This window comes from Gastrolobium bilobum, unplaced genomic scaffold (genome assembly GCF_033153095.1).
Source record: "Gastrolobium bilobum isolate Gb01-03AN ecotype WA unplaced genomic scaffold, APGP_CSIRO_Gbil_v1 utg63278, whole genome shotgun sequence".
In the NCBI taxonomy this organism is placed as follows: Eukaryota; Viridiplantae; Streptophyta; class Magnoliopsida; order Fabales; family Fabaceae; genus Gastrolobium; species Gastrolobium bilobum.
The window spans coordinates 90,500-106,297 of NW_026898597.1; the positions used below are offsets into that span (position 1 = coordinate 90,500).

The following is a 15,798-nucleotide window of genomic DNA, read 5'->3' on the forward strand; positions in this document are numbered from 1 at the left end:
ATGTCCATAGAAAGATCCATGGAACTGCTTAGGGTAACATGTGAAGGAGTAAAAAGAAATGGAGGCCTTGGCATTAAACATGTTTGTCAATTCAATCAAGCTTCCATAATGAAACTGGGGCATGGTGTACTCATCCAACCGAATGCTTTATGGGTTAGAGTCTTGAAAAATAAGTATCATGTGGGAGAGGAGTTGATACCTCGATCAGCCCCCTCTAAGGAAATCAGCATCCTTTCTCTGTAGAGGAGTTCTTAGCTCATGGCAGATAATCAAAAACAACTATCGGATACAAGTTGAGAATGTGACCATCACCAACTTCTGGCTTGACAAGTGGGTCCCCAGCAGTGGAACCCTAGCATCACAAGCCATTGCGGACCTGCATGTGGACCTCCATAACTGGACATTTAGCAACTTTATTACCCGAGAGTCGCTAGGATGCGAACTGTATCAGGGCTTTTCTGCCGAGGGAAGCTTGTGAGAAGATTGCTAATGTCCTTCCACCATCGATCCTGAGTGGGGATGATAGACCAATATGGACCTTTTCGAAAGAATACTTATTCAGCACTAAATGCCTAGGAAAATGGCCCACAACCTAATAACCTCAACCATGTGCCCCAAACGCCACACGTAGGATGAAACTTGCACCCACTTGCTGAGAGACTGTGCTTGGAGTAAAGGAATTTGAGCAAGGTTGAGTCAAGGGTCATTACTGTTGAGATATATAGTCCCACATTAATTGGATGGGCAACTAATATAGTCTTTATAAGACCTTGGACATTCCCACTCCTTGAGCTAGCTTTTGGGGTGGTGTATCCCAAGGTTCTTTACATGGTATCAGAGCCTCACCGTCCCCCGCTTTAAAAAGTGAAATTAAAATAAAAAAAACCATAAAAAGGTAAACCAAAAATGAGTCTGTGCAATTTCCACCCTTCTAGCCTAAAGGGCTCTTGCGTGAGGGGGCGTGTTGAGATATATAGTCCCACATTGATTGGATGAGCAACTAATATAGCCTTTATAAGACCTTGGACACTCCCACCCCTTGAGCTAGCTTTTGGGGTGGTGTATCCCAAGGTTCTTTACAACTACAACACTCATTTTTTAATCAAACGATCTAGGAATTGATGATTGGAAACCTAAGGCATCAAACTAGGACAGACTAGCACTCATTTTGCTACCTCACGCTTGGGGTTTGTTATGGACCTGAGTAGGGCCCATATTCATAAAAGGCCCAGACGACATAAGCCCAAAGGTAAACTCTAAAAATAGGAGCTAAAGACCACAGGTATGACTGATCTTTCTCAACCCTATTTTATGCAATCACATAGCACACCCACCCACCCTTTCTTGGCTAAGGCAGTATATTTGAGTCGTGATTCGCTGCCCCTAAGATACATAATTCATAGGTATCTAGAGAAAGTATTAGATCCAACATTAACCAGCTAGCCTTTGGCTAGACATCTCTTCCGCAGGCAGAACATTGGCGCCGTCTATGGGGATCGAACCTTTTCTGCGACCACGTGGTTAAGAACCAGCGGTTAAAATGGCGCAGACAACCAGAAGCGGATATCGGCAACCATCAAGGTCGAATCCCAGACATCAACCAATTCCCCCAATCAGGGAGGATCCATCAGGACAACATGTCCCCCATGACCAATAGCAGGTAGACACCAACGCTGTTCATATCAGTGAAGCGCACTCCGATTCGGCATCAACTCCAGCGGTTAACCTTAATGCCCTATACGTGGAGGGGTTACAGCCGATTGAAGGGCAGGTTGCAAACACTGGGCAAGTGCTAAATGCTACGAACAATGATTAGCAGGTGACAGATCTGGCTGTTGTTGCGGTACTCCACAGAATGGAAGAGATGGAAAGAAGGAATGAGCTCCAAAGGCAAGAAGATGCCAAGCAAATCCGAGAATTGGAGACTCGGTTATGGCGGGCTACCAACCCAGATCCCGCACGAGCTATAACGCAAGTCATGACTGACTTGAGGATCACGAACCCTCATCAAAACAATAATGACCGAGGGGGGACCTGGGATCAGATGAGAAACGCTAACAACCGAGGTCATAGGGTTGTTACTAACCCTACTCGCAACCAGGAAGCACAACATGAAGTTAACCGAGGTGGAGGAAGGGAGTTGACAAGGCAAGTGGAGAATCCCCAGGCCCAGTACGAAAGGCAACATGAAAGGGACCCGGATGACGTCTACGGGGTCTACAAGAGGAAGTACAACATGGGACAATATAATGATAGCCCTTTCGTAGACGAGATTGTTGATGCACCCTTCCCAGAAAATTTAAACTTATCAGAACTCTTTAAGTACGATGGAACGCAAGATCCCCAAGTACACTTGGATGCCTTTGATACGGCCATGTACATTAAGGGGATAGAAGAACCTCTAATCACACGACTTTTTGCAACTACGTTGACAAGAGCAGCTCAGACGTGGTTTTCATCATTACCAGCAGGGTCTATCAGATCCTTTGAAGAGTTTGGTGGAAGATTTCTGTTGAATTTTGCTACTAGCAAAAAATAACCGAAATCAGAGTTTGCATTGGGGAAAATAAGGCAGCAACCCGGCGAGACCCTGCAAAAGTATTTAGATCATTTTAAAATGGCAGCTTGCAGGTGCCAGGGTTGTCTGAAAATGTGCATCTACACCTGGTAATAGCTGGGCTGTGTAACACCCCGTGTATACCCGGTTTGTTTGTCATCGTATTAAGCCACGCTTAATTTAAAAATGCAGAATATCTTTTTCTTTTCAATTATGACGTCATTATCATTACCAAGTTGAATTACTTAATTCATTTCCAAAACATTGCCTGTATGTAAATTGCAAAGGACAGCTAACTGAAATACCTCATAAATTAAATAACTGCAAGTGGGTCTCTAGTCACAGAACTACAACACGTAGACCGGACAGATCCTGATAGTTTGTACAACTAAAATAAGCTTAAACATCGTCAATTCAATGTGGCATGGACAATTCCCATGCTCACCAAATAAACAACATACTCATCAAGTCTCAATACAAACAGCATGGTAGTGGAAAAAGCATAAAACCACGCAGGTGCATCAGCATAAACAGCAAACATGATAATCAACTAAGCTCCAGCCTCCTGCCGCTAGAGGTCTCGGCCCCTGGGTTACCTGAACCTGAAATAAGTGCCCCAAACGTGGGGTGAGATCTCTAAACGGAAATCTCAGTAAGACAAGGGGTCCTCAAGGAACTTCCACCCCAAGCTCACTTACATGTGCAATATAAGTTCAAAAACAGTTTAACAATATAAGTTCCAAAATAGTGCAATGCAGCAGATAATCATGTCATGTGTGTCAATACTAATCTACTGTCCATAGAAATGCAGGAATACGTCTATTACCCACACTAGTGCAAGACGCCACTTGCACCCACCCACAGTGTCACCGTCTTGTATGACGCCACATACTCAGGCTTACTGTCAAAGTGGAACAACACATACATATGATAAGCAATTGCACATAAAGCTCAACAACATTTTCAATTATCAAAGCATGTAAACACAACAAGCATATAAACCATTCTCCCATGGGGTATGGTGGAACCACACAATGGCTAAACCGAGGACACGAAAGCTTACCTTGCAAGCTAACAATCCAAGCCAAGAGTCCACACAAGCTCAAGGTCCACACACAGCAGAATCACAATCTATTTTGGACCAGCAATCATATCAATATTCAAACATACAAGCATATGACATAAAGACAACGCCTTTCCTTTACGTCTCATGTCTTAAGGCTTCTCAAAAAGCCACAAGCCCTTAATCACTTGATTTTGACTTAGTTCAATTATTACAGAAGTCTCACTTCATCAAACTAGGGTCCACAAACCCAAAAAAACATTTTGTATGAACAGTGCAGCTACTGTTCTTCGAAAACCCAGAATATCCGGATATTTGTCGGGGGCATATCCGGATATCCATATCCGGATATCATAGAGCCCATATCCGGATATGTCGCGGCAGAATGCAGTTTTTGCATCTCGCGAGATATCACAACCAAGGTTCCATTATTAACACTTTAAAACGTTAAAGCATGCATCTTTACACTCTATTAAGTTCATATACTGATTGGTTACTGGTTTAACTCATTAAACATGCCAAGACTCCACTTTTACCCATTAAAACTCATGATCAAAGTGATGGTGCTTACCCAAAGGCTTCAAAACAGAACCACAAGTGCTATTGGAGCTCACTTGCTGCTACCAACGTCAAGCTAGACAGAACCCACGAAAAAGATGATCAAGAGAGGTTCTTTCACACCAAAGATCACTCCTTAGAGCTCACAATACTAGAATAAGAGCTCCCTCAACAAAGCTCAAGAACACAGCCCTCTAAACCCCTCAAAATAGACACCCAAACTCAGCAACAAGGTCAGCAACACACTTTCAATGGTAACTCTCACTCACACCAAGTGTTTAGGAGAAGATTTCATGAAGGAAATGGCTCCTTGGCTCAAGAAATGAAGAAGGGAAGGCAATGGAACAGTAATAGGAGTTGGTCAGCCTCCAAGGTTCACGCAACAGCTGAAATAAGCCTAGGGTTTTGTGCAAAATGAGTATATATAAGCGATTTAAGTTAAAACACATAATATTAGCACTAATAGCTACACGTAGCATTTTAATCCCAAACTTAGGATTCTGAACCTACTCATTTTTCTAAGATTTGTCATATTTTTATTTTATTTTTCGCAGCACCTTTTCGGTACGCGCTTTTCCTTAGCCAGTATCATTTCTGGCATCAGTTCTCATTATTTTAACTTGAAACTTGTTTTACAAGTCCTCGATATTATTCTAGTGACAAATACACACTTTTTATAATTTTTCGGGATACTTCTTCGGTACGCATTTATACCGAGTAGCAGAACCGGTATCTGCACTTTTCGTCCGACAAGCGACTTTTAGCATTATTAATCACTTACCAATATTATTTAAGCCTTATAATAATTAGAGTAAACACCCTTTTTGGTCCCTGACAATATCTACGAAATCCTTTTTAGTCCCTGGCAATAAAAAAGGACCAAATTGGTCCCTAACAGTATGTAAAAAGGGCCACGTTAGTGACGGAGGAGTTGACATAAGGACTAACGTGGCCCTTTTTCCATAATTTTAGGGACCAATTTGGTCCTTTTTTATTGCAGGGACTAAAAGTGATTTCGTAGATATTGCCAGGGACCAAAAAGGGTGTTTACTCTAATAATTATTAGGGTCAATTATGAAATTATTTCCTAATATCACATAATTAATTAATTAACTTCTTTAATTAACGGTGCGGGTTCTTACAGGCTGCATGGGTCATCTAGGTTGGCCAAATCGATATACAAGGATCCAGTTCGAACGCTGGTAGAATTCACGGCTCGATCAAAAAAGTATCTAGAGCTTGAGCAAATGGAGATCGAGAACATGGATTAAAAACATCAACCGAATCTAATGGAAAAACCCGGAAAACGGAGACAGAATGATTTCCGAGGTAATAGGCAAGACGAAAGAGCTCCAGCAAGGGGAAGGTTCGAAAAATATGCACCCTTGAATTCATCCAGGGCATTAATCTGGAGGGAGGTGGCCTCTACCGAGATGAAAAAGGTTAATAGACCTTGGCCCTTATTGAACCAGGCCGGGTTAGACCAATCTCGATACTGCGCCTTTCATGAAGGACCAGGACGTACTATAGACGAATGCTAGGATTTGAGAGACGCAATTGAAAGATACATCAGGGATGGCAAGTTGCGTCAGTATCTTATAAGGATTCAAGAGTGGAGGAACAATAGAAAAAGAAAAGGTCGGCCTATTAGCCGGACAAAAGAGAAGAGACTGAAGGAGGAGAGCCGAGGTAAAAAATCGGCTAGAGAAGAGGATGAATTCGTGGAACTAGAGTTTGAATGTAATGTGATTAGTGGTGCGTTTGGTGGAGGAGGTGATACCATGAATGCCATAAGGAAGTACTTAAGAGAGGTACTTTCGATACAGGAACAACCTAAATTCAAAGAAGAAGCCAAACCAGACTCGCCATTGCTATACTTTACTAAGGAGGATTTGGAAGATGTAATGCCAGGACAAGTTGACGGTTTGGTCATAATGGGGACGCTAGTCAATTGCAGAGTCAAGAAGATCTTTGTGGACAATGCAGTTGTGCCAACATAATTTTATGGTTGGAATTTTTAAAGATGAACCTAGATAAAGAAGATTTGAAGCCCTGCAACACTGCTTTGATTGCGTTCAATGGCCGCAATACCCTTCCTAAAGGGTATATCGATCTTAGGCTTATCTTAGGATCGAAAGAAGCTTTCAAATCCGAAAGCGTACGGTTCATTGTAGCCGATTTCCCTTCAGAGTATAATGTGATATTGGGAAGACCTACTATTCATAATTGGGATATATTGGTTTCTAACAAGCATCAAAAAATTAAGATGATTAGTAAACATGGTACAGTGATCACCATTGCTAGGGACCAGAAAGAATCTCGAGATTGCTACTTCAAGTCGGTCAGAGGAATTGAGAGTGGTCCCACATCTTCAAACAAGATCAAAGAAAACGATGAGAGTCATGTCGGTCTAAGCCAGAAGAAGGAACAAGCACCAATTAACATGGTAGAACTGGACATGAGGGATGATACCCAAATCCCAAGGCTAGAACCTGATGGAGAGTTGGAAGAAGTAACCATCGGAGAGCCAGGACAAACCACAAAGATTGGTAAAAAGCTGACAGAGGATGTTAAAAACCAACTCGTCACATGCTTGAGGAAAAACAAAGACGTTTTTGCTTGGAAGTCGACAGAGATTCCCGGGGTAAACCCTGCCTTCTGTTGTCACAAATTAGCAGTGTATCCGGGATCTAAGCCAGTAGCTCAGAAGAAAAGGAAGCTCAGCCCGGAACGTCGACAAGTACTGGAGGATCATGTTAAGGAGCTATTAGAGGCCGATTTTATTCGAGAAATACAGTACACCACCTGGTTATCTAATGTGGTAATGGTTAAAAAGCCAAACAGGAAGTAGAGAGTATGCACGGACTATACTGACTTAAATAAGGTGTGTCCCAAAGATGCATACCCCATGCCTAATATAGACCAGCTGGTTGATAGCCCGTCTGGATTCCAGATGTTATCCTTCATGGATGCCTACTCTGGGTATAACCAAATCCTATTACCGTCGGAAGATCAAGAAAAAATAGCATTCATCTCGGAGAAGGCAAACTACTGTTATAATGTGATGCCTTTTGGGTTAAAGAACTCGGGGGCTACGGACCAAAGAATGATGAACCAAGTGTTCGCAAATCAGCTAGGCAAGAGTGTGGAAGTATATATAGACGATAGGATAGTCAAATCAATGGAGTCAATGGTGCATATTGCAGATTTGGAGCTAACCTTTGAAAAATTGAGACGACATAACATCTATTTAAATCCAGCGAAGTGTGCTTTTGGAGTTTTTGCAGGAAAATTCCTTGGTTCTATGTTGACTCACAGGGGTATTGAAGCTAATCCGGATAAGTGCAAAGTTGTGTTAGATATGAAGGCTCCTAAAAATAAGAAGGAAATACAGCAATTGACAGGAAGACTAGCCTCCCTCACTTGGTTTCTACCCCGGTCTGCGAAAACAGCACTACCATTCTTCAAGTTGCTGAGAAAGGAGACACAATATGAATATGAAAAGTCTTTTTCCATCACAATATTTATGATACATAATTATCGAATGTAAAGATTAAAATTTAATAATAGAAAGAAAATCAACAAATACATTGATCAAATTCAAGTGGCATGAAATTATTTCAGCTTAACTTGAATTCGAGTCTTAAATAAGTAACTACGTTAAAAACTTAACAGTAGGACTTTTGTCCCCATTGTATTATTATCTGAATTGACAGAATCGATCAACCAATAATATTTTTTTTTAAAAAAAAAACAGCAGAAAAGAGGAGACAAGAAGACAAACTCCCAGATGTACCCGTCACTGTTACAATTACAAAACACACTATCTTTCAATTTTTATTCACACAGTCACTCTCTCACTCACTCATTCTATGCCTCTTCGATTTAGCTCATGAAACACGGTAGTAACGGTCACATTTCCACCATCCCAATAACACAAGCATCTTCTTCTTCTTCTTCAACATTAAGTTAGTTCCACCCATAACCACAATCAAACCAAACCCGACCCGACCCATTTGTCTTTGTTCTTCTTCTTCGATCACCGACCACAATCTGAGAATGCCCAGAAGAGAAAGTTTCTTTTTTTGGCTCTGCCTTTCCCTACTTCTTCTTCTGAGCATTTCGCCTTTTTGCGGCGGTTCGAGCGGCGGCGTTCCTCAGCAGGAGCTTTGGTGCGTGGCGAAGAACAACGCGGAGGACGCGGCGCTGCAGTCGGCGCTGGACTGGGCCTGTGGGGCCGGTGGCGCCGATTGTCGGCCAATCCAGAATGGAGGACCCTGCTACGACGCCAACAGTGTGCAGAATACGGCGTCGTATGCTTTCAATGACTATTTCCTTAAACATGGCTTGACCGATGATAGTTGCAACTTCAACAACAACGCTGCCATTACTTCCTTGAACCCTAGTCAGTGAACCCCTCTCTCTCTCAATTATTCAATTGGTTTTATTGTGTTTTTTTTTCAACCGTTGTGGATGAATAAAAATTCTGTTTTGGAGGGTTTATGGGTGGTAAATTTTAAAACCCTGAGTCATTGTGCAATAGTTTCATTCTTTACTTGATTTTGATTTGCAGGTCATGATAGTTGCAAGTTTCCATCCGGGTAAATTGAGCTGAAATTCTAATTTGTTTGAACTTCAGTATTATTATAATTATTATTTGTTGGCAAGGTTTGGTTCATAGTGTTTTAGAGAAATGTGGTTGGAAATTGTTGACTATGAAAGTTTGACTTGAGCCCTATTTTTGGTGATGCAGTTTGGCAGTGAGCAATGGAAGCTTTACTGGATCAACATCATCATCATCATCATCTGTTGGATTGAGACCCAGTGAAAATATGAGCGGATGCAGTAAAGTTTCTTGGAGGTGGTGGTTTTGGCCTCTGTGTATCAGTCATTTGCTGCTGCTCATGGTTTCAATTTATGGATAATTGGAAGTAAAAATACCCCTTGATTTGATGAAGGAATGGCTAAAGGAAGGAGCTTTCCTTGTTAAACTTGGTACAGGTTAGACATTTTAGGAATATCCACATCAAACTGTGTGTTGCTACCAACGTAGATCTGCAATTGATGAGTATAATTTGCTGCTGTCGGTCATCTGTTTTCAACTTTGTAGTTTTGCTAGCATATTCAAAGTTGAAGTATGTTATCAAAAAAAAAAAAAAAAAAAAGTTGAAGTAGATAATTTTGAAGGAGATTTGTACCTCATTTGAATTTTAAGATTCTCTTGGAGTTATCTAAATGAAAGCTTATGTTGTGTGTTCTGCTTAATTGCTTCTTGAACGAAAGAAAGCTCACTCTTATACAGTTTCATTATGAGTAAGCACTATCACTAAATCAATGTCAGTGTGTCACACGAGTTATTGATACTTGGTTCAGATATATGGTTTAGTGACTGTGAGCTGCATCCAGTGCTTAAAAATTTTCTTGGTTCTGCTTTACATAAGTAATTTACAAGGAATTTGAAGTACTCATGGTTCTAACTCTCTTCATGATTCTGAAATTTCACATGCTCACTCTTTTGGCTATGTTCCTTAATGTACCATCGTTTGATCAGCTATTGATGATATTTCAGTCGAGAAAAATTTCCCAGTTGTTTTAGATGTTTTGCGAGTATATTATAATTAACATATTATAATTCCTCCATTCTGTTTGTATACTTTAGCTGTCAAAACATTACAACGACTATGAATTTCTCGGAATGGTAAAAAAAAAATGGATATGGTAAAAAAAAAGATAATGGAAGCATTGTTTTTTGCTAATTGTTACTGGCATTTCTATGTTTCCAGATATCAACATTTCGTGTTATGCATGTTAGCAACATGGCTTACTTCAGGGTGAGAAAACAAATGCTCCAAGTGGAACGAATAAGCACAAAAAAGAATGCAGTAAAATGCAAAATCTAATCATAGAACATCAAAATATAGTCCTGATTGAAATTTTCACCTATATGTTTGCCCAAACATTGCCACTGCATTGATATATATATATATATATATATATATATATATATATATATATATATATATATATATTTGGGTAATGATGCATTGAATTCTTACAATAGAACCAAACCAATGACATGAATGCATGCTTAAAATTAATCCAAACTTAAAATATTAAAACTAAGATGGAGCTCGAGTTTTCTGCCATACAAATATTAGTCTAAACTCTAAAACATGTTAATGTAGGTTGAAGGACAAAAACACGAAAGAAACCATTTCAAACAAAAGAGAATTTGCTCAGTTAATGTTAGCCAAAGTTTACATATGTTGTTACCTTAGTCTGCTCATATTATATCTCTACCACTAAATTACTATGCTAATTTAGAGCAAAGTTTTCAATAATATGGGCAATCAACAAAGTTATGATTCAACCCCATATCTCTCAGGGTTGACTAACATGCACTAAAAAGATTCAAAATCATAGAAAAACCTTTAGCTCTTTATACGTACATCAATGAGAAAAATACTGATGGCAAAACAAGTTAACCCCACCTACAAATTCACTGTCTCTCCAAATCTTGATCAACATCAGCAGGGCTATATGCTTGGATTCTTGGCGATCTTTCCCTACCAAGAATCCTTCGGAACGAGCTCAATGGAGAATTCAAACCACTAATTTTGGGTGACTCGCCACCAACACCATCTGATGTCCCTTCTGTAGGTTCCAACACTGGCATAACCAAGGATGCACCATCAAGAGCCAGGGCAATAGGACCCTCATGGAGCTGCGGTTTGAGCCAGGGTTGGACCCTGACTCGACATAAGGGGCACGTAGAGCTTAAAGCCAACCAAGAATCAATGCAACCCACATGGAAAATGTGATTGCAGCTGGGAATCAACTTGGCTATTTCATCATGTTCCAGAGCACTCAGGCACACAGCACACTCCATCATAGAGCCACCATAAGCTTCCATATTCTTCAAGACTATGAACGTGGGCAGTGCCATGATGAGGGCAGGGTCAAGACCTGTGTTGGTTGGTTCCGCGTGATGATGATGATGATCAACATTATGAGCCATGGTGAGGCTGAGTAGGTTAATGAAACCTCTAGAGCGAGATTGGCGTGCTAGGACACAAAACAAGATGTAGATGCTAAATGTGAAGACGATAACCAATGCCACGCATAAGCAAACAAGGGATATGAGGAATATTCTTCTGTTCATCTCACTCTCTTCCTCATTGCTAAGGAACACATCCATGGCTTTGTTTTTGCGAGTGAAAGGAAAAAGAGGGTTATTTGTTTCTTGTGGAGATTGGTTTGGTTTATTATAAAGAACAAACCTTATACTCTAAATCCTAAACCCTAATAAATTTGACGGGTTTTCAAACCGTGTGAAAAACATTTAAAACACAAAACCTTAAATCGTAACATGATGAATGCGACTCTTTCTAGGACAAAAACTTTATAGGACAACCTTTTCCAAGACTATGTGGCGGGGACTTTATAGGACCTGGTTGGTTTGGTTTCTTATGTGTTTGAATTGAAGCCAAAGAACAAGCTATGTTTTTGTTTTCTACCTTTGTTTGTGGGTACATACATGACTAATTGCTTCAGAAATTCCTAGGTGCGTATCCTATATCACGCGCAGTATCATAATAAAATCATTATTTTGATATGAACGCGGTATTGGTTATAAATAACATTTAATATTTCTTATCAATTATTCAAAGAAAAAAGTTTTAAATGATTTGTGTAATCTTTAGAGTAAATATATATATATATTTTTTTTTTACTTTTTAATGTATGCTTAATTTATTAAGAGGTGCATTTAAGTTTGATAGACGAGGATTGTGCAGGAATATGTGCTATTTAATATGATCACGAGAGGATTTTAATTATTATAATATTTTTTTCTCTTATCCTTTGTAATCATTAATTTATTATTGTATGATTAGGATCGTATCATATGATATGGACATTTTAAATAATACATGCGAGGATAAATTTACACTCTATAATAAAAAGTTTATATTATTGAATATGTAGCACAGTAGTTGTAATATTTACTAAAAATCAAATTGGAGCAATAAGAATATCAATAAAAAATATTACTGTATTTATCGTGTTAACGGGAGCAATAAGAATTTCATATCAAGTGAAACAAATGGAAGAGTGGGGGTCTGGGGGATATTTTTTTAAATTTTTGACAGACTTTTTTTGTTGGAATTACGTACTGTAAGAAGGTTTTCATTTCAAGAGGGTAATCTCAATTCTCAAGTTAACCGAAATTACCAAAATATTAAGAAAATTTTGAGATATAATTGTGGGATACCTTCAAATTTTGAGAAGAGTAATTAAAGAAAATATTTTATGTGATTACCGTATGCAGAATCACGAGGGCATTTTTTTTTTTTTTTTTTTGGTAAATGAATCACGAGGGCATTTAATTTGGTTATAGGATTCGTTTTTTTCTACAGTTAATGCAGATAAGTTATCTGTAATAAACCCAATATGAAGTCGTTTTGGGATGAAAATCATAGTATTTTTGTAATTTTAATTTATTTTAGGGTTATTATAGTTTTTATAATTTTAATTTTTTAATTTTTCAATACCAAAACAACATCATTTTGAAAATAAATGCAGATAACTTATCTGCAGTAACTGCAGAAATATTTTTCTCTTTGGTTATATTGATAGAATCGCAATTCAAATCAAGTTGTTTTTTTAGGCACTTTTTGGTGATTATAGTTGTCTTTGTGATAAAAATGATGAAATTGAATTAAAAACATAATTTGGTGATTTCTAGGCATTTTTTGGAAACACATAACTAGTAAATATATCGCGGTAAAAATGCAACATTGCAAAATTACTTGAAAATCTAAAAATGGACTTTATTAATGGACATTGGTGAATGTTAAAATGTTAATTTGATGATCCAAAACATGAATTAGTGGAGGTTTAAGTGGGGGATAAAATAGTAATTTTCTATGTGTGAAACCTTGATTTAAGTCAAAAACCCACTTAAGTGAAATCAAGACACATCATTAGGCTCAAAAACTTCGGGTACTCAGCCGGCCAAAACCGAGGAGCCATTTTTGGTGATCTTGAGATTTCCACTTTGATTTCTACTCACTTTTAGTCGTAACTTTGGTCATGAAACTTGTTCTCTTCATCCTTGTGAGCATTTCCCACTAAAGAAATCCTTGTGAGAACCATTGTGTGAGAGATCTCTCTCTTGGAAGTTGGCGATTTTGAGGTCATACAAAGGCTAGGAGACTTGCATTGTTTACTTTGATGGTTGGAAAGCACTCCTAGGACTATTGTGAGTTAATTTGTGGTAAGAAACACTCTTTTTGCTTAATTTTGATGGAGATCAAAATTTCATGCATTCATGGAAAATGTTGTTGGCTTGATGATTTTAGAACATGATTTGTGTGTTGTAAAGTTTGTTGGTGAGGTGATTTAATTGGTAAAAAGTGGTTTAAATCAATGTTTTAGTCACTTGTATGTTTGACCAAAAATGTGTGTAAAGAAATGGGAAATGTTGAGTGTTGATGATGTTGGATTGTGATTAGGATTTATTGTTGGATATGATGAGTAAGCGATAAAGTGTTGAATGAACAATAAACTAGTGGTTAAAAGCATGAAAGTTTGGTAAACCCTATGAACTTTCTTTTTGAGCATTTCGGTCATACCAAGGAAAATGAGGTGGAAGTATGTTTAATCATTGTTTTTCATGACATTAATGATTCTCTATATATGTGTATGTGACTAGAATGAGAGATTAATTGTTGGAGAGCATGAAAAATGTTAATGATGTGGGAAATGGCCATTTCGGAAAAAAAAGAGAGAAAATTAGGTTAGAAATGAAGTTTTACTTGAATTGAACAATGGTTGTAGTTTCATAATGAAAGTAACATATCTTGGAATGAACAATAGCTATTGAAAAATCATGACAATTGGATGGAACTAATTTGTCCATTTCAAAGAAAAATGACCTAGGAAGTGTATTAAATTCTACTTGAGGTTGAAAGCTAATCCTAGGTGATGTCAAATGATAATAATTGTGTAAACACCATGGTTTGGTATTAGGTTATTGATAAGTCCTTAAATGTGGGCTTTCTTAAATAATTAGAATAATTAAATTATGACTTGTGTAATGGCATGTAAATGTATAATGTGTTGAGTAATTGATATTGATAATGAAAAGTAATTGAAATTACCAATGGGGTTGTTTGAGGTTATGGCCGAAATATGCACGAATAAATCAATGATGTCCATGTTTATTATAATAACCCAAACCACTAAATTATGATTTTTGGAATCTAATTAATAATTAAAAGAGGATAATTAGATAGAAATTTTAATTTACGTAAATAAATCACCTTTTTTTGGAGAAAAGCGTGAATATTGTCAATTATAGGGTAAAAATGCGGGCAAACAAAATTAACCTAAATATAAAGATAAATTAGTGAGTATTCCCACAAAAATATTATAAACTGAAATGTCAAGTTTGAAAGAGAGTAAAATGAACGGGATAGATAAGTTTATAACCAATGAGATATACAACCCACTTAAAAGGGTCAAAGACACACTCTCTCTTCCATTTCTCTTCTTCTCTCGCGGATGCTTCCTCTCCAATCGAAGGTGAGCTTTTGTTTCCCCCCATCATTGTGCTCCATCAATTGCCTAAGAAAAGAAAGGAAACACTTGATAAGTTTCACCTTCATCACACCAATTCATCTTTCCCATTAGCGAACTGTTTGTGAGAGAAAGAGAAACCCATATTGAGAGCTGCCATTTTCGGACTTGGAGTTTGGGGAAGGAATATGTCTTGGTTGAGATCTTGGTTGTCTTCCATTTGGTGGATTGGAGCTCCTAATGTAAATATCACAACTCCCCTCTTGTGTTTTGAGGAAGTACCATGACCTAGGATATGTAATTTGGGGTTTTGTATAGTTTGTGAGTTAAAGTATATAACCATGAGTAAAAATGTATGCTAGAGTGTTGGGAGAGTGTGATTTTTGTGTTAAATGGACTCCAATTCGTGTTTGTTGCAGTTTCTGTCAACTAACGCAAAATATCAGGATATTGCCTCATGGAATATCCGGAATGACTTTTGAGATATCCGGATGTCACTTTTTTTTGAGAAGAAATGATATTTTCCCAAAATAGAACCCTTATAAATGGTGTAGGACCTTTAAGGGATAATATAGGACACTTGAAATATGAATCTAAGTCTTCCCAAGTATATATTGCTTATGGTTAAGTGGAAACCTTAAGTTTTACAAATATGGATATTAATGGATATATGTTCATTGGTTTGTAGTGTGGAACCAAGTGAGCTTGTAGAAATAAGGATCCAATCAAGCAAAGGAGCATGACATTGGTTCTTGATTGCTTAAACTTGAGGTAAGTATCAAACATTGGTTTGATAATGAGACTTACTTGTGTGGTTATATGTATATATTTGATTAATTGTGATACTCTTCACCTTTGAAATAAGTGTTGCGAGTAGAGTTGACACTCTAATATATCTGTTGTGGACTTTACTTGGGCTTGAAGCAAGCTTTGGGTTGGAAGCTACTAGAGGTAAGCTTTTGGTCCTTGGGATTAATGACCCATTTGTTCCACTAAACTCCGAGGGAGGATAGTTCTTTGATATATGGTATGTTGTGAA

General features: G+C 38.1%; 1 protein-coding gene and 1 pseudogene across 1 annotated transcript; one reads left to right on the top strand and one right to left on the bottom strand.

Moving 5' to 3' along the window:
* Window positions 1-8,199: 8,199 nt before the first annotated feature.
* LOC133317577 (PLASMODESMATA CALLOSE-BINDING PROTEIN 5-like) lies at window positions 8,200-9,318 on the top strand (annotated as a pseudogene).
* A 1,359-nt stretch (window positions 9,319-10,677) lies between these two features.
* On the bottom strand, window positions 10,678-11,376 carry LOC133317573 (RING-H2 finger protein ATL40-like). The gene has a single exon (XM_061519433.1). The coding sequence runs from the start codon at window positions 11,374-11,376 to the stop codon at window positions 10,678-10,680; it is 699 nt and encodes a 232-aa protein (XP_061375417.1).
* Between the last annotated feature and the right edge of the window lie 4,422 nt (window positions 11,377-15,798).